The 21,439-nt window shown below is 50.0% G+C and overlaps 7 protein-coding genes across 7 annotated transcripts; 6 read left to right on the top strand and 1 right to left on the bottom strand.

Moving 5' to 3' along the window:
• Positions 1 to 350: 350 nt before the first annotated feature.
• LTR64_004036 (uncharacterized protein) lies at positions 351 to 697 on the bottom strand (the record flags this gene model as incomplete). The annotated part of the gene is made up of 2 exons (XM_064898384.1): positions 351 to 502; positions 559 to 697. The coding sequence occupies 2 exons, from the start codon at positions 695 to 697 to the stop codon at positions 351 to 353; spliced, it is 291 nt and encodes a 96-aa protein (XP_064754341.1).
• A 1,330-nt stretch (positions 698 to 2,027) lies between these two features.
• On the top strand, positions 2,028 to 4,952 carry LTR64_004037 (uncharacterized protein; the record flags this gene model as incomplete). The annotated part of the gene is made up of 2 exons (XM_064898385.1): positions 2,028 to 4,166; positions 4,245 to 4,952. The coding sequence occupies 2 exons, from the start codon at positions 2,028 to 2,030 to the stop codon at positions 4,950 to 4,952; spliced, it is 2,847 nt and encodes a 948-aa protein (XP_064754342.1).
• Positions 4,953 to 5,677: 725 nt separating this feature from the next.
• On the top strand, positions 5,678 to 7,136 carry LEU2_2 (3-isopropylmalate dehydrogenase; the record flags this gene model as incomplete). Its single annotated transcript, XM_064898386.1, has 2 exons — positions 5,678 to 5,985; positions 6,062 to 7,136. 2 exons carry the CDS (start codon positions 5,678 to 5,680, stop codon positions 7,134 to 7,136), a joined length of 1,383 nt encoding a protein of 460 aa, XP_064754343.1.
• A 593-nt stretch (positions 7,137 to 7,729) lies between these two features.
• LTR64_004039 (uncharacterized protein) lies at positions 7,730 to 9,277 on the top strand (the record flags this gene model as incomplete). Its single annotated transcript, XM_064898387.1, has 2 exons — positions 7,730 to 8,528; positions 8,598 to 9,277. The coding sequence occupies 2 exons, from the start codon at positions 7,730 to 7,732 to the stop codon at positions 9,275 to 9,277; spliced, it is 1,479 nt and encodes a 492-aa protein (XP_064754344.1).
• Positions 9,278 to 10,753: 1,476 nt separating this feature from the next.
• On the top strand, positions 10,754 to 12,934 carry LTR64_004040 (uncharacterized protein; the record flags this gene model as incomplete). The annotated part of the gene is made up of 1 exon (XM_064898388.1): positions 10,754 to 12,934. One exon carries the CDS (start codon positions 10,754 to 10,756, stop codon positions 12,932 to 12,934), a length of 2,181 nt encoding a protein of 726 aa, XP_064754345.1.
• Positions 12,935 to 13,692: 758 nt separating this feature from the next.
• Positions 13,693 to 15,480, top strand: LTR64_004041 (uncharacterized protein; the record flags this gene model as incomplete). Its single annotated transcript, XM_064898389.1, has 2 exons — positions 13,693 to 13,894; positions 13,943 to 15,480. 2 exons carry the CDS (start codon positions 13,693 to 13,695, stop codon positions 15,478 to 15,480), a joined length of 1,740 nt encoding a protein of 579 aa, XP_064754346.1.
• A 1,777-nt stretch (positions 15,481 to 17,257) lies between these two features.
• Positions 17,258 to 18,152, top strand: LTR64_004042 (uncharacterized protein; the record flags this gene model as incomplete). Its single annotated transcript, XM_064898390.1, has 5 exons — positions 17,258 to 17,348; positions 17,399 to 17,499; positions 17,550 to 17,606; positions 17,653 to 17,949; positions 18,024 to 18,152. The coding sequence occupies 5 exons, from the start codon at positions 17,258 to 17,260 to the stop codon at positions 18,150 to 18,152; spliced, it is 675 nt and encodes a 224-aa protein (XP_064754347.1).
• Positions 18,153 to 21,439: the final 3,287 nt, after the last annotated feature.

The following is a 21,439-nucleotide window of genomic DNA, read 5'->3' on the forward strand; positions in this document are numbered from 1 at the left end:
ACACTCTTGTTCTATGTTGCTCTGAAGTCTAACATTCAGAAATAGGTTTGTTCTGTCAACGCATTGGCTAGACCAAGTCAATCGTCTTCGAGCCTTGAATGTTATCTGCGTAATTTCGTTCTAGTCGTATCTGACTTTAAGTTCCAATGGTTCTTGGTTCGTCACTAACCAACAGCTATTTACGATAAATCCCACTCTCAGATATTGATCCATAATGAGCCAACATCTCACGGCTCTGTTCATGTATTGATTGTTTTGATCTGCAGTTCTTGACCAATGTTCCATAAAGTTGTCCCTGTAGCCAGATGTATTGACCATATCCACACTTGGCTAGCAATCGTTGAATCGCACTATGGAATAGCCTCGTAACCTCCAGCTGCCTTGTGTTGTTCTCGGTTGGAGAAGAGCCAGTAGAGTATGATTCCGATGATAGGGAAGAGGAAGATCAGAAGACTCCAGCCGACTTTGTGGGAGACTGGCCGCGTAGATTGCAGGACCTCGACTGTGGCACGATGGTTAGCATTTCTTACAAGCGTGGGAGTACAACTAGGTACTTACTGATGACAATCAGGTCAAGAATGAGGACGACGAAACCAACGATACCACCACCAGTGCCGTATTGCCATGCATTAGCCTTCTCGACGTGCATTGTTGGGGCGGCAAGGGCCATGGAAGCCAGCGCAAGCTGCAGAAGCATTGTGAATACGTTCTGATACATCTTCGTACACGTGAATGGTCTTGAGACTGTTGTATAAAGATGCTGAGCGTAGTAAAAGTGGTATAGAAGAAGGAAGAAGTGCTTGAGCGCTTGCAGACGAGTTGGAGGTGTTGGAGCAGCGCTGTTACGTCATGCTTCAACGAGAAAACGCCGTTGCCTGTCCTCGTGAGTGTCGCGTGCCAGCTCGCGATTTTCAGGAAAAGTCCGAAGCCCTAAAATTCTATGAAGAAGGTATAGCTCCGTTTGAAAACATCTTGAACAGATACAGTAACTACCGTGTGGGGCACCAGTGTCGAACACTGATTGTAAGCAGGATGGCATGAACTGCCAGGTGCCCTTGTTGTCTGCGTGTTGCAACCATGCTCTTCTTTACGGTAATTGTACCGCAAAATGCTGAGGCTGTAATGGGGCCGCTAGCTCAACTACGGCACGGGCACTACACGATACATGCCTGCTTTTGAGGCAGTCAAAGCCGCGAGTATATCATAGGATGGGGATGCTGATATGTATAACTTATGTAGTCCTTGCCAGTTTTCACTCTATCAGCCAGTTTGGCCAATCTCAGGTATAGCATTTGCTCGCGGAACCAAGTCAGTATCCAGCGGTGAATGAACAATAAAACGGCAGCAGCATTACTTGGACTCGAATAAATTAACGAGCAGAGGAACATCGACTGTCGAAAATGGCCCCTTATTGGGCCCCTTATTGGGCCCCTTATTGGGCTTGGCAAACTTCCAGTGACCTGTTACTATTTCAGGACGTGAACTTCTTTCTCAACCACCTCCTATATCGTCTCCTAGGTCCTAACGGAATTCGACATTTGCATATATGTTCGCGATGTCAACCGGCCTTGTTCCCGCTAATCAGAAGCACGTCGAGATAGGTTCACTGCGACGGAATAGTAGGCTGGGATGTTGAATCATCGCGCCACAGCTGAGCCACATCCACCATGTGGCCTGCTGCGACGTCATTTGATGCTTGTGCCTCCATTGAGGCCGTGGGCTTGGAGCATAGGAAGAAAGTAAAGGCTGACGCGTTCGCATAGGAAGTCCTGAAAGGCAGTGTGCATTCATGAAGCCTCATGTCCTTCATATTTTGCCATAGACGGATCGTAGTCCTGTTGCTTGACTTACAGGCAGATCTGCTTGTCGCTGAGGAAGAGTAGACCAACAGACGTTGCGTTACTGTGTCGCGAATAATGCTTGGGTTGAGCGATCACTAATTCGTGGCTTGTACACCAAATTCTGTATCTGCAGTAAACAGCTGTTTGCTGGGCAGCTGTTCGACCACGACGTTGCACAGAAGCGCCATGGTCATTCGAAAGTCGTCGGTGCCTTACCCGGCCTCCCCTCCACCTGCGCCGCCTGAGCCGCCCATGCACCAAACGCACCTACATGTTGATTCGGCTGATGTTCCTCCTGTTCCCTCCTATGCACAACGATCACAGATGGGCTCCCATTTTGAGGAGATGGGAAATCCATGGCAGGACGATATCAGCTCCCGCAACGAGCAGGACCGACGCGACATTCCCAACCTGCTGCGACCTGGGGTGAACCAGACTTCTGCACAATCGAGAAACACTCCCCCGGACGTACCTGATGTTCTGAAACCCGGATGGTCCGGCGAGGTCACCCCTCGTTCCTCCTTGGACAGCGATCGATCCCCAGAAAGAGAGTGGTGGGACGATGAGGACGAACAGAAGACGGACCATGGGGATCCTACTGATCCGGGCATAAAACATTCGAGGGAGCTTCATGTGGTAAACAACACTGCTTCTCCTTCCGAACCTGCTATACAGTCTGCCTCTATTGTCAAGCGCAAACCACTTCCGCAGAGTCATTCACCTGCCCAAGATACTCTGCCTACCTCAGTCCACCAGCCCGAATTTGCCTCGAATAATCCTTTCAGAAGACTTTCGGAAACACACCAACCTGAACATGCACCGGAAACTGAGAGCTATTCCAGATCAGGACATCCACATCCATTACGAAGCTCACCCTCGAAAGACCAGCTAGGAAGACTCGCCCTTAACGATGGCTTTCAAGAAAAAGAAGCGATACCGACACCACCATCGATCGCACCACCTCTGCCTCCAATGGAAGCGCCGCCTCCCATACCACGGTTGCAGGAACCCCTCATGCCTACACAGACCGGTAACGATCAGAACCCCTGGGCATCGGTGAAGCCTCCACTACCATCACCCAGCTCTTTCGAGCCAAGGCAACATTTTGACACAGTCCCCACTGATGACTTGCTCGATCGCGGACACCATGAAGGATCACTCTCACTTGGTGAAGAGCTTAGAGCGATCCCCAACAATCCTACTGCTCCGAGACCATCAACAATTCGCGAACCGTCCCTGTTAGAGAATGAAGAGCCAGGTCCACCCAAACCACCACGACCCGTAAGGCAGGAGTCTGATGATCTTTATGCTCCGCCTCCTGGTCTACCTCCATCTCTCCAACCACCAGTGAAACCTCCACGACCTGCTGTTGTTACAAGTGAACGTGATCTGGCCATGATGAAAGAGCAACGAAACGAAACGTATCAAATCAAGCATTTCAACTGGTACGACTTACGAACCTCGAGAATGAGACGATCGTCAATGTTGACCCAAAACCAGAATGGGCCTTGTCCCCTACTTGCTCTTGTCAATGCCATGATCTTGGGCGCCACGGAGGAAATGCAAGCGGCGTTAGACGAAGCGCTACGGTTACGCGAGCAGGTGTCGCTGGGGTTGATTATCGAGACCCTAATGGATGAGCTTCTCACCAGAGCTGCAATGTCTGACACTTTACGCTTACCTGATGTGGACGAGCTCAACCGATTTCTAATGCGATTGAGGACAGGAATGAATGCAAATCCGCGCTTCGTGCCTGCATCACAGCCAGTTCCTAACCTCATGGACGGTGATACACCTACTACGCCCGCAGCACCACGACCTCTGACTGTGGTTGGCACCTTCGAGACTACACAGGATATCAGCCTGTACAGCTCCTTCAGGATCAAGCTTGTACATGGCTGGCTGCCACAACCTAACGATGAAGCCTCACGCGCCTTCGCACGATCTGCGCAGACGTACGAAGATGCTCAGGCAGTTCAATTCGGAGAAGAAGAGCTCGAATACAAGCTTTCGAATGGAGGGCTAAATCAGCATGAGCAGCAGCTTTGGCAAGATATTACTTCTATCAAGCAATTCTTCCGAGCATTCCCAACACAATTGACGCCTTATGGCCTTGGAGTCGTACAAGAATCACTTGAACCTGGTGAATTTGCGATACTGTTTCGCAACGATCACTTCAGCACGATCTACAAGAATCCTCGAGACCAGCGACTCTACACACTGGTTACAGACGCAGGATATGCTGATCGAGATGAAATTATCTGGGAGTCCTTGGAGGACATCAACGGTGCTCGGACGGAACACTTTTCAGGAGATTTCCATTCTGTAAGTCATGGAGATAGCAGACACTCCATACCTCATAGTATGACGGACGCTGCGAACCCAAGACGTACTGCCAACCAGGCTCAACTCGCGCCACCAAGCACTTCGCACACTGCTGCAGCACTTACTCCACAGGAGCAACAAGAGCAGGCAGATATGGACTTCGCGATAGCATTACAGATGCAGGAGGAGGAAGAGCAGGCACAAAGAAGAGCCCGGAATCAGCAGCAGAACAGCCGAGGTGGAGGTGTGAGACCAGGCGATCCCGCTCAAAGACCAAGAAGATCGCAGGGCAACATCCCGATACCTCTGAGAAGCAACCCCGGCGGCGAAGTGAGACCTGTCATTCCACCTCGAAACCAGAATACGAACAGGAATCCAGCCGTAAATAGGCCAGCAGATGCGGATCAAGTCGATGCGCCGCCTGCCTATGAGGAGGCTGCCGGGCATAGGCCTTATGTTCCACCAATAGGTAGTCCACTACACCCATCGAGCTCGACTGATCTGCCACTTGGCCGAGCTAGCACAAGCACTAGTAATGTGCACGCTCAGGGTCAGACAACCGGGGTGACAAATCCCATGTATAGACACAGCAGCTATAGTGATGCTCGGCCAGCTCAACACTTAAGACGAACTAGCGCTTACGGCGAGAATACGGAATACCGCTCGCCAGACTACCCAGCTGGTCCGTTTGGGCCGAATCATGCCTATATGCCATCAGCTGGTTCAGAATATGGTAGGAGGAGGACAGCAGATGGACGTGGTGAGAGGGACTGTGTTGTTATGTAATGGCGTTGCATATGTGGGAAAACTACGACTTTACGTTGATTATGGAGGTGGTTCATAGCTTATGGACATAATGATACCCAGGTTTTTTGCTGCTCCTTCCTACTATACATATGACCAGTTCGATCTTACAAGCCGCTCGTGGTTGGGCCTTGTCCTAATCTCAACCCTCACGCTGAACCACGAGTTGGCCGCTTCGCGTCGTCGGTAGACCATGCAATTGACCGTAAGGAAAACGGCTAGCATCACTTCGAAGCCGTGCATTGTACACGTTTGACACCAAGAATGCTCGAGACAAGACAGTCGTGGCTTCACATGTGCGGAGTCGACGCCTTTCCGCACCGATGTCGGTCGTTGTTTCCCCACGAATTCCTCCTGGGAGGACTTACGAACCAACCGAATTGTGCTCATGGTCCATAAACTCCAGCAGATCGTCATTCCCGAGGATGACCTTGTGCAATGAGATGCGACATGACCGGCATGGAGGCCGTTGAGAGATGTTCTTTGAATTGAGATTGTTGTTTCGTGATTGACTACTAACCACGACGCTGTGCAGAGGAAGCTGAATAGGTCCTACTGAGCCTTGTCAACTCTTTTGACCTGCTAGTAGTACTGAACTCTTCACTCAATCGATACAGGCGTAAGAGCGAGCATCCAACGGCCATACAATCGGAACAAGAACTAGAACAAGAACGCCCAAGTCGCGGATATAGACAATACATTAAACTATGGCAGCTCCTGTCTTTCCACCGTCCAGCAATGGTACAACCAACGGTGCCTCGAGTGGCCCTAACACATACCGAGTCCTCATCTTGCCAGGCGATCATGTTGGCCCAGAAGTCATGCGTGAAGCTCTCAAGGTCATGGAGCTGATTGAGACCAAGAGATCGGACAAGATAAAGTTCCAGCTTACACATGAGATCGCAGGTGGATGTAGCATGGACAAGAGAGGGACGCCGATCACTGATGAGGTGTTGCGGATTGCGAAGGATGAGGTCGATGGCGTGTTGTTTGGGAGTGTAGGTGGACCGGAATGGTAAGTCCTGAATACGTTCCGAGGCACAGAAACAACTACGAACCTCATAAACGAACGCTAATGTGGTGCTGTACAGGGGCCACACGTACCCAAACCCCGAGTCCTCTCTCCTCCGCCTTCGTGCACATATCGGAGCCTTCGCGAACATTCGACCTGCAACCTTCTACTCAAAATCTCTGGTTCCGCTCTCGCCGCTCAAACCACATATCGCAACTCCAGTGAACTTCATCGTGCTTCGCGAAAACTGTGGTGGTGCATACTATGGTAACAAGATAGAAGAGCAGGACTATGCATGCGATCCATGGGGATACTCTACACCTGAGATTGAGAGGTGTGCAAGAGTTGCAGCAGCACTTGCACGAACCCTGGGCAAGGACGGTCGCGGAGACGGAAGTGGTGGCCCGGCTACAGTATGGAGTGCAGATAAGGCCAATGTCCTTGCAAACTCTAGGCTGTGGCGACGAGTGGTCAGCAGGGTCTTTCAAGAGGAGTTCCCCGACGTTGAACTGAAGCATCAACTTGCTGATTCACTTTCGATGATCATGATGACAGATCCAGCGAGATTCAACGGCGTCATTCTAACAGACAACACCTTCGGAGACATGCTGAGCGACCAGGCTGGTGGTGTGGTTGGAACATTGGGTGTGTTGCCTAGTGCCTCACTCTGCGGAATACCAGGCGAAGGACAGAAGTGCAATGGTATCTACGAGCCAGTGCATGGTTCTGCGCCTGATATCTCTGGCAGAGGAATCGTGAACCCAGTGGCACAGATACTGAGTGCTGCGTTGCTGTTGCGATACTCATTGGGTCTCGTGGAAGAAGCCGTACTCATTGAGCAGGCAGTTGAGAAAGTGCTCGACGGCAAGGACATCGGTGGTCTGGAGATCAGAACAGGTGACCTTGGTGGAAAGGCCACAACGGTCGAGGTCGGTGACGCCATCTGCAGTGTGCTAAGCAATTTGTTAGATGGTGGCCACACTTCAGCTACTACAGATGGCGCTCAAAGCAGTCTGGCAGATGACTTTGCCAAGGCCAATGTACAGGAGACCTTGGGCGAGAGTCACAAGAGTGAGAACAAGCCATATGAGGATGCAACGAACAGTGCGGATGTCCCGAAAGGACCGCAGGATGCCATTGCTTTGAATGGATAGATGCTGCGGCGGTGGACTGGCTTAGGAGAAAAGGCGTTGCAGGTATAAAAATGCACGATGTATATTACAGCCATCAACCAAGGTAATTCAATTTTCTTGTCAGTCATGACATCTTGTTACATTTCATTCTACCGAACGTGTTCTTGCTGCCGATGGACGATGGCCCGTGCTCAAACCTCAACCCTAATGGAATGCAACAACCGCGTCCGAACACAAAGCTCGGACGTAGACACTGCTTGCCCTGCTTGCTCCCAGAGACACACAACTGACTGCATGCAGACTTTCTTAACAATCCATCGGTATCGGTATAGTGCAGATGAAAGCAAAGAAACACAAAATGGGTCAAATCGTGAAGATGAACAGAGTATCCGCAAACGATGAGCTTTTGAGGACGAATAGAAGTGATCGTGAGCCGTCTGTTCTTCTTTCACTGAACAGAACTCCACTTCGACTTCACTTTTGCTTACCCACACATACATACGGACAGCTATCCTCTGGTACCGAGAAGACATTGGCGATAACATACAGAGCTTCTGTCGCACTCAAACACAGACATAAAAACAGAAAGCAAAACACCACCCCAGAAAATAACCATGGAATCAGCAGGCCTACGCAGACGCAGCAAGGGCCCCACAAAGAGTCCTGCTAAACGCGGAAGCGTCGCGCCAGAGGCACCACAGACACCACGGGAGACCCAGGAACTGGCACAAATGGAAGACGACCCCGAACACATTCTGAGATCGCCCAGAAGATCAAAGACGCCTGCTCGTAGGAAATCTCTTGCAAAAGCTGCCACTACTACCACCAGCGATGTAATCGATACGCCTGTTTTGGCAGCTGTAATTCCTGAGTTGTCGCCTGGAAGGAGGAGTGCATCCGTTGCTCACGGAGTTGAAGGTGACTATAGAGGAGAAGGGAGGAGCCAGGGCGCCATGGCTGCTGCATCAACTGAGCCAGCGGTTCGAAATATTGATCCGAATGAGGTATTGCCCTCGATTGAAGAAGAGGACGAACTTTTTCTTCAAAGATCAGCGCCTGAGGGCCGTGCAGGAGGATCACCTGCTGTCAGTACAGGTCAAGCTGATGCGAGACGAGATAGCAGAGGGCTATCGTCCTCCCCATCGATAGGCAAAACACCATTGCCTGCCCCTCGTGATACTCCTCGGTATTCGCCGACACACAACCCTCGTCAAATTCCCACGCAAGACGCTGCACAGGACCCTCAAAAGACCTTTCGACAGCTCTTTGAGGACGAGTGCCGTAGAGGGCTGCGACATCTCGGCAGAAGATGGTGGTTGTTGACAGTGGCCATCTCCATGTTCTGGGGAGCAGTCTGTTCTGCAGGGCCGATCTGTCACAATCATGGTTACATGAAGGTGCTCAGGCTACAGTGTATGGCGGCGCCATCTGAGTCGTTCTGTCTCATTGCGGTATACTTTCTGTTACTTTCGAGTATTTCAGACATCTCTCTGGGAATAGTCAGAGTACTTATCCAGATTGGTACGCGAGGTGCAGTGCGCGAAGACCAGCCACAAGTCGTTGAGCCAGCTGACTACAACCTTCGTGCCTTACTGAGGTCTGTTCGTGATTGGACCACTCATTTCTTCAGACACTTTGGCTGGAAGCAGTTCTTCCGGAACTATATCTGGTCTATTGTCTGCGATTTCATGGTCCACGTGTTGGAACCAATTGTCATACTGGTCGGGAGTCTCGGCCTTCGATGGCGATGGGGTGGCTTGTTGGATGGGCAACAGGCGCTTTCCGCGTTCGTCATGGTGTATGTGACGAAGTGGTTTCTGCAGGCTATCGAAAACTACAGCCCTCAGAAGCCATGGCTAGCACATCTGGATCGAGGCCGACTCTTCTGGACGCGCAGGCCGCTCGTCGTTCTCTTCCTGGCGATTCTGTCTGCAATCTTTTTCTACCAGCACTGGGATACAACAGTTGACCTGGTCAACACCACGTGGCATGCTGTTCGTGTTGCAAAGGCATATGGGCGATCGAGCGGAGGTGGAGGACACGGTAACGTCCTGAAAGTCGGAGGCAGTCGTATTCGGAGCACAAGCACAGTTGTTTCGTACGCTTATGTGGTGACGCAGGCATTGATCAGAACAATATTGCCCACCGTTACTGGTCGCTGAGAGATTAATATAGAATTGGACTCAGGAGGGCACATAATCTGCTGTACTTTTAGCATAAACAATAGAACTCTAGCAATGGTATGATTTAAAACATGACTCTTGCGCTTGGAAGGACATAGTTCATGGTGGCAATCATCGTAAACTCGTTGAAGTGAGAAGTCCATCTCTTGTGATTATATACAAATTTTGAAACAAGCAAGCCAAAGCATGAAGTCTTCATCTGCGGATCTGAAGGAGATCTGTTCGAGGGTGTACGAAAGGACGTCGATGCTGGGAATGAGCTTGTTGCCATAGTTGTAGTGCTCTCTGTTCGGAATCATGCCGTATCACACTGCCAATACCCATGAAGACACTAGTATTTGATCAGCATAATCGTCTAGCGACGCAGGTGTACATACGCAAACATGCCGCCAGATGCGCCCATGTATTTGCCCAGCATCCTGAAGACACCAGCCGTACCCGCGCCATGCTGAAATATCGTCACGGTTCCTGTCTTGTCAGACTGAGCTGTGAGCAGTTTTGACTAAAGCTTACCATATATGAAACCCATGATGCTACCCACAGCTGCAACTTATCAGCGTTGGAAATAGAAACCATGTTGAATCACATACTGCCACCCATGATGGCACCCATTGTCACTACTCAATGTCAATATGTGCTGCCTTGTTGAAGACTGGGAGAATTACTCTTATTGACCCAGTTCGGGCCAGCTCGCTGAGCTCCTGCTGGTACCACAGGCATCTTCAAGGATGGGATATATTGTCAGTAGTAAACAAGGCACAGCGCTGTGTTGTGGTAGCAGATGGTGGTGGCTACTGATCTCGGCCTCGTGATTATTGGAGAAGGGCAGCTGCGATCGACTGCGGCTGAAAAGACCAATCATAGCCGTTCGGTTCGACAAGCGGGTGCTGAACAGCCAATTGGGTGCCTCAGGAATGGGCGGCGCTTGTCCTGGGGAAGTAGTGAATTGCGCTCAAATTGAACGTCGAGACCTGCCCTTGATTGTCAGAATAATCGTCTTCACGTTGTCGAGCATCGAGATCTCCCCTCTAGCCATCTCGGAACCACTATACGCGACCAAAGCAACCCGCTACTACAACGTCCGGACCTGCAGCCTGCCAGCCAAGTTCTTCGCAGTCTTCTTTGTAGTGGTAAGCGCACATCATCCCCCTACGTCAGGTCAGCTCCCAGCGCACGCGAGCGTCTGTTTCACTTTACCCGTCGACTCCTCGAACCGATAGCTGGTGTACTTCACCTCGGAGAACTGCCATCCATTCGTCAGGGTGAAAGAACACTGCTGACACTTCTCGTTGACAGGTTGTCGTTCGGCAAGTCTCGACCAGTATCGTGACACATGCCGTGTCTACGTTCAAAGGGCTCTGTGGTTTTTGTTTGTTTGCCTGCTACTCTGTTCTAATCTTCCACCCATCCACTGAGGCACAGAGGATCTACCGTCCTTCTCAAGTCTAGTTATCAATGACTACGATTGTGGCCTCTCCACCAACCTTTCAGTCACTGCCTCGACTCGGCTGGGATGGTCCCTCGAACAACCATCAAGCTGGCTTTTCGGCAATGAGCTCCGACGACGTTTCCCGTATGTTCATGCCACAGAGAAAAGTGGCTACTAGGAGCAGTTCCTCCTCGTCGTTAGCGTCTAATGCCTCCGCATCCTCCACCTCCTCGACCTCTACCGTCACATCTGCCAATGATTTGGCCCATTCGACAAATGGTGAAAGTGTTGGACCGGCCAAGAAAAAACAAAGGGGGGGGTTTTGGCCCGTCTCAAAAGCAGAAATCACCGCGAGCGTCTCAAATGCAAAAGCCAATGGTGCTGTGCAGCCGGCCGTGCCGAACGGCGCAAACATGTTAGGTCAGAAGAATTCCTTACAGCCCGCTATGCCCGAACATGCTGCAAACGCTGTTAATGGCATGGAGAGTAGACCTCGCCAGCAGCCGTTACTGGTTCTATTGCCCATGAACGGTACCTTCGAGCGAAAGCAGATTAACGTGCCTATGCATCCCGATGCGCCTCAGAAGATAGGGAGACAGACAAACAACAAAACAACTCCCAAAGCCGACAATGGCTACTTTGACTCCAAAGTCCTATCTCGTCAGCATGCTGAGATATGGTCCGATATTAACGGCCGGGTATGGATCCGGGACGTCAAGTCCTCGAATGGTACCTTTGTCAATGGCACTCGTCTTTCTCCCGAAAACCGAGAATCTGAGCCCACCGAGCTTCGACAGCACGATAGTCTCGAGCTAGGTATAGACATTGTGAGTGAAGACCAGAAAACCATTGTTCACCACAAGGTCTCTGCCAAGGTCGAATTTGTTGGCTTCCCCGGCAAAGCAGGCAATGCTCTCGATCTTCTCAACTTTGGAGAGCTGGATCCTGCCCAGAGCAACAACCTTTTGAGTTCTCCCATAAGTGCACCCATGGCCCATCAGCGGAGTCAACAGGGACGCCCCCTTACTGCTCGAGGTTCTGTTGCTTCAAGTGTCACTGGTGGTAATGTTTCCTCAGTAGCTCAGAGACAGGCAAATTATTGGGGAGCTCCATTGAACATAGAGCAACTGGTGAAACAAGTTGGCATCGAGATGCGAGCTGCGAAACAACAATCACAGGACTTGGAGCAAGCTAGGAGCTTTCTGACCGCCATTCTACCGGCTGATGGCGGTCCAGTAAAACTTCCTCCAGGTAGAGACCACATATCGCCCCTGAGACAGGCGAATGGAAGAGCCAAACCATCAAGGGTCGATCACTCTGCACGATTCGCTGATCCGCCTGCTCCTCCTCCTCAGCAGCCTCTTCCCGAGAAACCTGACAATACGAAAGCGTCAAGTCCTGGCTCTGCAACCATGAGTCATATGCTGAAACGTGAGACGACGATGAAGCCTTTGGTCAATGGGACAGCCGCTTCGCCAATCGGTGGTCAATCACAAATTGTATCTCTACTTGAGTCCCTCGATGCAGCACGTAAGCAGATAGAGTCGCAAGGCTCAAAGGTAAGAGAATTGGAGGACATGCTGCAGCGAGAACGACTGGCGCGCGAGGCTGCTGAAGACAAAATTAAGCGACTGGAAGAGTCACACAATGCTAGACCAGTGTCGGTGGTGGAAGAACAGCTCACGACACCAGGAGAGCATCTACCAGCACAGCAAGATCAGGTTCGTAGTGAAAAGGAGGCCGAAGCTGAAATGCGATTACAGCAGCGGATAGAAGCAATGCTCTCGGAGATGCAAGTCATGCAGCAAAATCTGACTCAAGCAACACATCGAGCAGAAACAGCAGAATCGGAGAAGTCAACACTGGCTGCCATGATAGACAAGTACAGAAAGCAGAGGCAGGACGAAGATTCACAGTCATCAGCAGTAGAAGATGATGGAAATGATGTGGAAGAGATCCTAAGGTCTGAATCAGATTTTGACCAGCTGAGTACTGCAATTCAAGACAACAAGCAAGCGAACGGGCACGTACGGACGCCCAGGCTACCAGAAGACCTTCGACAAGCAGTTTCGACGATGCTCCAGCAACAGCAAGCGAATGGAGAAACGTTAGGCAATTACGGGCCATATATGTCGATGACTTGCGTTGTGTTAATAGGAGTTGGGATAATGGTGTACTTCAATTCTTGGCCGCAAGTCGATAAGTGAAGGCAGTAATATCTCAAAACGTCGTCCTGATGGTTCAGGGATTTGATTACAAAGCTAGGCAGCGAAAATGACTCCATGCAGTCTTTTGGGTTTCGTTCGTTTCGCAAGGCGTTGGCAGGATCTGGATATGGTCGTCGAGAACGGCGGTATTTTGCACAGCACGCATCACTGGTACACTTGGCGTTCAATCAGGCTTCTGCAGCTGGCCCATATATGAAGAGTACTAGCTTGTATATATTTTGCTCGGCAGCCTCTGTGGCTATTTGGGATTGGGGAAAGGTAACAAGGATGGACGCATGGCTCAATAGCCTATGTTCACGAACTGATGATGTGGATGACTCTAGATATAGCAGTGAATAGAGATAATCTCTATGGAGATATTCTTCATATTCAATGAATAGTTCTTGATTATTCTCATCGTGAATTACTGGCACCACTATAGTTGAAAGATCATGACTGCAGCCTCTAAGCACGTAAGCCAAGAACACATTTAAGCCTCACACTTGCGGCATGTTTTCGGAAGCCGGAAAATTAGAGCCGATCCCAGTCGCAGTGTGACGATATGTTATCTTTATGCTGCAGGCACAACTCTTGCCGGAAACGTCGATGTCAGGAACAGGACGGCTTATCAAGATGATGACAAGGCACAAATATAATTTCGACAGCGGCATTGGGTCGCACTTTCCTACTGGGAAGCTGCTTCGATGCCTCACCTTCAGCTTTCAAGCACGTCCAGGTGAAGTCGAACCACCATAGCCATGAGGCTAGCTCCACGATCGTGCGTCCAGCTCTCTAGAGCAGTGCCGGCCCAGAAACGAGGCTCCCAATACCCAGAAACAATCAGGCACAGCAGACGGAAGTTCACAACTCCAACGCAGCGACGGTATGCCGACGTCACCCATTCTGCCAGCAAGAGCGATCAGAAGGAAAGGGTAGTGATATTAGGTTCCGGATGGGCAGGTGAGTTCTTCGGGTCATATGCATAGTATATTGCTGAGATTGTACTAGGCTACGTGCTCGCGAAGCACCTCGATCGCAAGAAGTACCACATCACAGTCATTTCACCACGGACATACTTCGTCTTTACACCTCTTCTTACCGACTCTGCAGTTGGCACTCTCGAGTTTAGAAACATCCTCGAATCGGTGCGGAGGGCAAACACAGATGTTGAGTACATCCAAGGATGGGCTGACGATGTGAACTTTTTCGAAAAAACTATCAACGTTGAGCCTGCAGTACTTGATCCGAAGCAAAGCTATGCCTTGACACAAGCCAGGGACACACCAGAAGCAAGCAAGCTTATACCAGAAGAAGAGAAGCTGTTTCAGTTGCCAGAAAGTATACACCTAAAAGATCGTGTTCCTGTGTTTCCAGTCAAGTACGACAAGCTCATCGTCGCAGTCGGCAGCTACAGCCAAACTTTCAATACTCCTGGCGTCCGAGAAAATGCATACTTTCTGAAAGACGTCGGTGATGCCAGAAGAATCAGAAAGAGGGTTCTAGAGCTCTTCGAATTGTGTCACATGCCCTTCGTCACCGATGAGACGAGGTCGCAACTTCTGCATTTCGTGGTTGTTGGTGGTGGTCCCACTGGCATCGAGTTTGCAGGCAACTTGAGCGATCTAGTTAGGCAAGACATGAGTAAGATACACCCTGACCTCGTGAAATTTGTCAAGGTCACAGTTTACGATGTCGCACCCAAGGTGCTACCTATGTTTGATGCAGCATTGGCAGATTATGCGATGAAACAATATTCCCAGAAGAATATCGACATCAGGACGAACCACCACGTGGAAGAGCTGCGGAAGGGCCCTCCACGGACTCGTCTGGCCCAAGACAAAATTCCGCCTGGACGAGTGTTCACCATCCGGACAAAAGAAGATGGAGAAGTAGGTATAGGCATGTGTGTATGGTCGACCGGTCTCATGAACAACCCATTCGTTGCGAAAGCACTCAACCACGTCCGTCGATTTCCAACAAAATCTGCTACAATCGACGAAGGCCGTCTTCCTGCTGACTCAAATTCTAGCGCATGGCAAATCAAGCGACATCCCAAGACAGGCAGTATGATCGTCGATAATCATTTCCGCATCCAGCTAGAGTCCAAAGGCGACTCTCAGCCCACAGGTCATGCAATCATGCAAGATGTTTTTGCCCTTGGCGATTGTACTATGCTCGATAACCTCCATCCACCTTTGCCCGCCACAGCTCAGGTTGCCAACCAAGAAGCTCGCTTCCTCGCATCGATGCTCAACAAGCACTTCGATCGTTCCGCGGGCAAATTCAGTGCCGATTCTTACGACAAGGACTCTGGCTTCGATTACCATAACCGAGGCGTTATGACCTTCCTCGGTGGCAGCAAAGCTATCTTGCAAGGACCCGAAACCGAGCGGGCAGGTGCAGGGAAACGGCTGAAAGGCTTCCTGGCGTATTTGATCTGGAGAGGCGCTTACCTGACTATGACTCTGAGCTGGAGAAACAAGATTTTGATTCCTGTTCAATGGCTTACCGTCAGATTGTTCGGAAGAAGCGTGAGCAGATTCTGAGCGTGTCGAGGCTGTGAGACAGGAGACGGAGATGATGAAGAAAGAGGCTCGGGATCCGAAGGAGTAGATGCAGGTTCTGCAAGAAAGCTTGCAGCTCAAACTCTGGGTGCAACCGCGACCATACCCGCTGACAATCACCTAGTGGAGGCAAATACTTGGTCCGGAGAAGTGCTAAGACGATGAGCATTTCAACCAGCTATCTTTATGCAAGCATGACATGTTTGCCAAAGCTGCGCCCTGGCGAAACTGCCACCCTTGTACTTGGAAAGACCTTCTGCTGCCACTGCCAAGGTGTTACTTCACACCACAAGACCCTTCTCATCTCTGTATCAGACCTCTCCACACATCTCCTTGGCGCTACAGCGAAATGGCACACGTCAAGACTGATTTGAATGATGGGGCCCTTGTCAGCACAATGAGTACAGGTGATCTTGCATGTCCAAGCACAACGCTGGCTCTAGAACTACCTTGACCGCGATTACCCTAGCTCAGAATTTGCTCGTTCACTCTTTCGCATGCATCAAAACACCAAGATGAGCCCGGTCGATCAGATCATGTACTTGTCCAGGACGATCTTCATGCTCTGACCCAGGCGGTATCCTTGGCAAGAAGACGTCGCTCGGTACTTGGGGAAATAAATACTAGCCACGGAGAAGAGACCTCTTTTGTCAGTGACGGACCTTTTACAGAACTTGATGCTGTCGTTCGTGCAGGTGCTGTCTACCCTATGCATTCTTTACAGTGAAAGAAGCGTTACACTTGAGGTGCCTAGCGGAGACTGTCTGCAGATCATGACTTCGGTCGACTTTAACTTCGTACTATGCAAGCACTTCGTGCGGGACAACTTTGCATCTTGATGGTCAGAAATCACGAGGTCCTCGTTGGTGGCGTCAATCGTATAGCCTCCGGCTCGTGTCGTACTTGGTACTGTAATAAGCTTCTGGAAAGACGCGACAAGGAAACTTCCGCAAGTACGACGGTCGAGTTACCTGCATATGGTTAGTACAGTAGACACTGACTCCACATATCGGCCACAAGGCTTCACAAACCAGGATGCATGATGCTCATCAAACGGTCTCGGATATTTTGGTGATCCTTGTCGTCTTGCCTGAATGCAGGTGACCATAGAGTATATGTCGCAGAAACAAAACCTCAGCCAATCATGCAGGACATTGCGGCTTGACTGCCCAAGTCAGCCACTTGTTTCATCTTGAAAACTGACTTCGACCATTCTCCACAGATCGACCTGCACAGGAGGATACAAGCACATCTCGTTTGACATCGGAGTTGCCCCAGAACGTACAAGCTAGTATGCGATAACTACACCACGCAGTCTTCAACCTTGTTGATCACGCACGAGGTCAGCAACCGAGGTTGGAGTCCCTAACGATGCTGCTCTCACATCTTGCTACAAGCAGTGGATGCCTGCAACCCTTTCGGAGCACAGTCTACTCGAAGCATCTACTTCGAAGCCGCAAGATTGCAGGCAGTCTGAATTGTGTTTGACGACTGCACAGTTCCTGGTCGATATTCAAACCCAAATTCCTCGAGCCAATCCCTTCACGTTATGTGTCGAGAATACCGAGGCATTGCAATGCTCGTCGACAGTACGCATCATTTATGATCGAGACGTGAAGCATATAAGGCACTATATGCGCCAGCATGAAGCATCTTCAGATTCGACAGCTTCGACCGTTCTCTCACTCTCAGGCCTTTCCTTCTCAATAAACTTCATTCACTCGTTCATTAGCAAATCAGCCAACATCAAACAATCACGATGCATTTCCAAAACACTATCACGGTCTTGGCCATCGCTGGACTTGCAGCTGCAAGCCCGGTTGAGAGGCAAGCTGCTTGCTCAAGCTACAGTCAGTCGAAATCCTTTACCACTTGCTGCATAGGCTGATGCTTGTTACAGCGATCATCAACACTCGTGGTACTGGCGAGCCTCAAGGCCAGTCTGCAGGTTTCCGAACCATGAATTCAAGAATCACCAGTCAGGTGTCTGGAGGGAAGATTGTGAGATCACCATAGTCGCAAACGGAATGACAACTTCTGACAGCAACCAGTATAACACAGTCTACCCTGCTGGCGCTGCCCAAAACTCAGCCTCTGGCACGCAAGATGTATGTTGAATCACCCAATGCGCAACATCTCTGACAATAACTTCAGATTATCAACAAGATCCAGTCAACTCTAGCAACCAACCCTGCTGAATGCTTCATCCTTCAAGGCTACTCTCAGGGTGCTGCAGCCACCGTTAACGCCATGTCCAGAATCACTGGTGCCAACTTCGACGCAGTCAAGGGTGCCTTCCTCATCGGCAGTCCTCTTCACGAAGCGGGCTTGACCTGCAACGTCGACAACAACGGCGGCACTACCACTCGTAACGTCAATGGCATATCAGCGTTGGGCTCTGATGGTGTTCCTTCCAACTGGATCTCAAAAACTTTGGACGTTTGCATCTATGTAAGTCAACTCTATGCACTCGTTGTGAACACCATAAATATCAGTCTACCCTTACTAATGCCTGCGACCTTCAGGGCGACGGAGTTTGCGATACCGCTCACGGCTTCGGCATCAATGCCCAGCACCTTCAGTATCCATCTGACTCGCCAACACAGAACTTGGGCACAACCTTTGCGGTTGGCAAGCTTCGAGGAACATCTTGAGCAGGATGATGATTGCTGATGAGTTGAAGCCATCATAGTGTATCGATTGTATCTTTGGGGGTTACCGAAAGAGTACGCAGCGGGACGCCGTGAAGGGTACTAGGGAAAGGGTGATTTGATTTAATGTTTCTGATTTATCTTTATTTTCTTCGTTACCACTGCTTGCAGCTGGCTGGTCGTTTCTTTGAGTACATGTTGAGTTAGTTTGCTGGATCACAAGCACCTTGTACTCTGAGTATCTTCTAAAGTCTTGGCTCACTTCTCTCCCCAGCAGATAACTTAGGTCTACTCATCAGAGTCAAGTTTCTCACTTGTGTCCCAGGTGTAGGACGTCACATGAAGTTCAGAGTAGACCGCTGATCATCAGTGTGCAAAACCCATACACCTGACCAGCGAATCATCTTTTGGACATCCCAGGGACGTAAACTGCCAGTGCTACTTTTGAGTTTGACACCGTTTAGCAAGCTGTGTCCACCTCGAACTTGAGCTGTCCATTGGCCCGCGACGTACCATCTACTCATGGATTCTATTGATTCTTTTCTCAATTGCATATCAAAAGGTCGGATTCGTCGAGACAACCATCTCATCAACTCAAAGGCCGAGCTTGCATACACGTTCCTTACTGAAATAGCCTTGAGCTTGGTGGACGAAAGATACAGCCGAGGTACTTCCATCCACACACATATATACACTGGCACGACATGGCAAAATTCTCTAAAATAGTCGGTACGTACTACGAATCTTATGCATGTCGAGTACTACACCATATTCCTTGACATTGTTCTTGTTACCACTCAAGCACCACCAACCCAACACCATTTACTAACTCTCCCTCATCGAGCAGACGCCGTACTAACCTCCAAGTACAACAAGCCGTTTCCAGTCACGTTACTACCATCAGCTATCGGATATTATCTAGGTCTGAAGCAAGGCGAGAGACAGGCTCAGGTGTTGGAAGAGATTCGTGCTCTGGGAGATCAGGATTTGGCTACTGTTCGAAATATTGCGACGCACCCGAAGTGAGCGGGCGAGAGTGATGGTGTTTGTCTTGGGGTCGCCTTTGTCTTGCGAATTTTACGTGGAATTGTTGATTTCGCAGATTGATGTGTGATATTTTGAGGCTGACCTGCGACGAAGGTCTCTGTCACAAGCTCGGCGAGGGCTCTGCTGGGTCCGGCAGTGGTGCTGTATTGTGCCAGAGAAGGTGATGAACGAGACCAGCATCCTACGAGCTTCGGCAAGCTCTGGTTCCTGTCATTTGGAGACGCTCAGATCATATCGACCGATTGTGTGCTGATTCTGCTCAGCTGGGGTCTGATACAGAGGCAGTAGTCTGTAGCAGCTGCCGTATCCAGACCACGACAAAATCGTAGTGGTTCTTTCAGACTGTTGTTACTAGCATCGTGCAAACTCCCTCAGTCTATTGGAATTTTCATTCTACCTCATGAAGAATCTTGTCGAAGAGTCCGCACATTCTCAACCATGGCGACCTCTGCACATCATGCTGATTTTGGCGTCTATCATGAAAGTGTCCGATCGGCTTCGGAGCGTTCTTCAATTCATATGCCGCGTCCCATAATTGTAGAAAGTGTTTCGCGTGCCTCTGTAAGCTCAAGTATGCACAGCCGATTGTGCTTCAGAACGTCTTCGATTGACACCTCCAGTAGCTGCGATACCAGCAATTACAGCTCCTAATGTAGTAGCTTTGAGAATCGTTTCGCCCTGCTCCCATTTCCTAGTTGCTGGCATTGGAGCGCGACTGAGTCGAAATAGAAGCAGCGAGGTGACTACAACATATGTACCTATAATTAGTGGAAGAGTATTTGCGCGATCTCCTGCTGGCTTTGAGCTCATTTAAAAGGGGGGATGGTGTAAGAATAGAAGCACGGACTCTTTGTTGGTGTTGTGGTTTTGATCTTCTGATGTGGTGCTTAGAGGGGGAAGGCAGGTCTGGGATATAGGAAAGGGCTTGGGAGGAGCGCTGATGTCAGAAGCTACCCGTCTCTTCTTGGCATAGACTGGTTGCACGTACATCAGCAACGCGTGCTGAGTCTCTACGTAGCATCAGTACTTAGATTCGACTGACATTTCAGATTTTCCAGGGCTGTAGTAACGTCCTAGAAGAGACGCTCTACCACCAGAAGCTGACACTGATGCCACTAGCGCTCAAGCTTCTCACGTAATGCCACCACCCTTTCGGGATGAAGAGAGCTTCACCTGCTTCAAGCAAGCACTCAAAGTACGGTACACTACTGATGCCAGGCCACTTCTCATCCCAGTCCTCATCAGGCGAGAGCTGCATAGCGAGTATGTCGACCGAGGAGTTATTGGACATATCGATTGTGCCAGGTTGATTGTCAGATGTATCAACACTATTTGCTTGTGTTATGATGGATATTGAATCTCTTTGGTCACCACCCTGTCCAGTCGTGGTTGAGTCATCGTGCAACTGTACTTCATTGATAGGTCCTGAAGCTGGCCCAGCCTTAGATTGAAGGTGAGGAGCAGGCTCCGTTTTTGATTTTGGATAGAGATTTGACGTATGCTCAGGTGAGTACAGACGGATATATTTAGTGCCGTGTACTTGGCAGAGGATATTGTGGTATGGATCGTGGTGCAAAGGGCTCACGGTGCGACCGCCGAACCAAACATTCTGGTGGATCTCTGGCTGTATATCATCGTCCTCTTCATCTTCGATAGCAGATGTTTCCTGCTTCGTCGTAAAGAGATCGTGTCTTTTGGCCATGGCCTCATCTTTCGGCATGTCGCAATAACAATAATCAGGCACCGCTACATCTGCTCTTATCCCTTCAATCTGTCTAAAAAGATCATGCTGAGCCAAATAGCCGACCTCGTATTGCTCTGCGTTGTCGTTGATCAGTATGTATCCTTCGAGAAACTGTCTAAATGGCATGATTTCTTGCCTCCAATCCTCGTCATTGTAGCTCTGTCCAATCTCAACTGGCACCAGTCTATGCCCATGTAATGTCTTGTACCACCAATATTTCACGTTCTTCCACTTCGCGAGTGCTGGCCAATGATCTAGTACTCCTTGCAACACGACTGGCTCGTGACTTTTGTGTGCCCAAGACTCGAACGTGCGCAGAGAAGGGCTGCGGAGAATCCTGATAGGGTGTTTGAGATGAGGTGTAGGACATTTTCCGTTTGGGAGTTGTCTGTGGCCTTGCTTGTGTCTAGTGTCGCTTCTTGATATATCGAGCCTTCGTCTCTTGGTAGGTGGAGCTTCATCCTCATTCTCAGTTCCTTGACTTACTATTAGAGTCTCA

Source organism: Lithohypha guttulata (genome assembly GCF_036872675.1).
Source record: "Lithohypha guttulata strain CCFEE 5908 chromosome Unknown scaffold_3, whole genome shotgun sequence".
Lineage (NCBI taxonomy): Eukaryota > Fungi > Ascomycota > Eurotiomycetes > Chaetothyriales > Trichomeriaceae > Lithohypha > Lithohypha guttulata.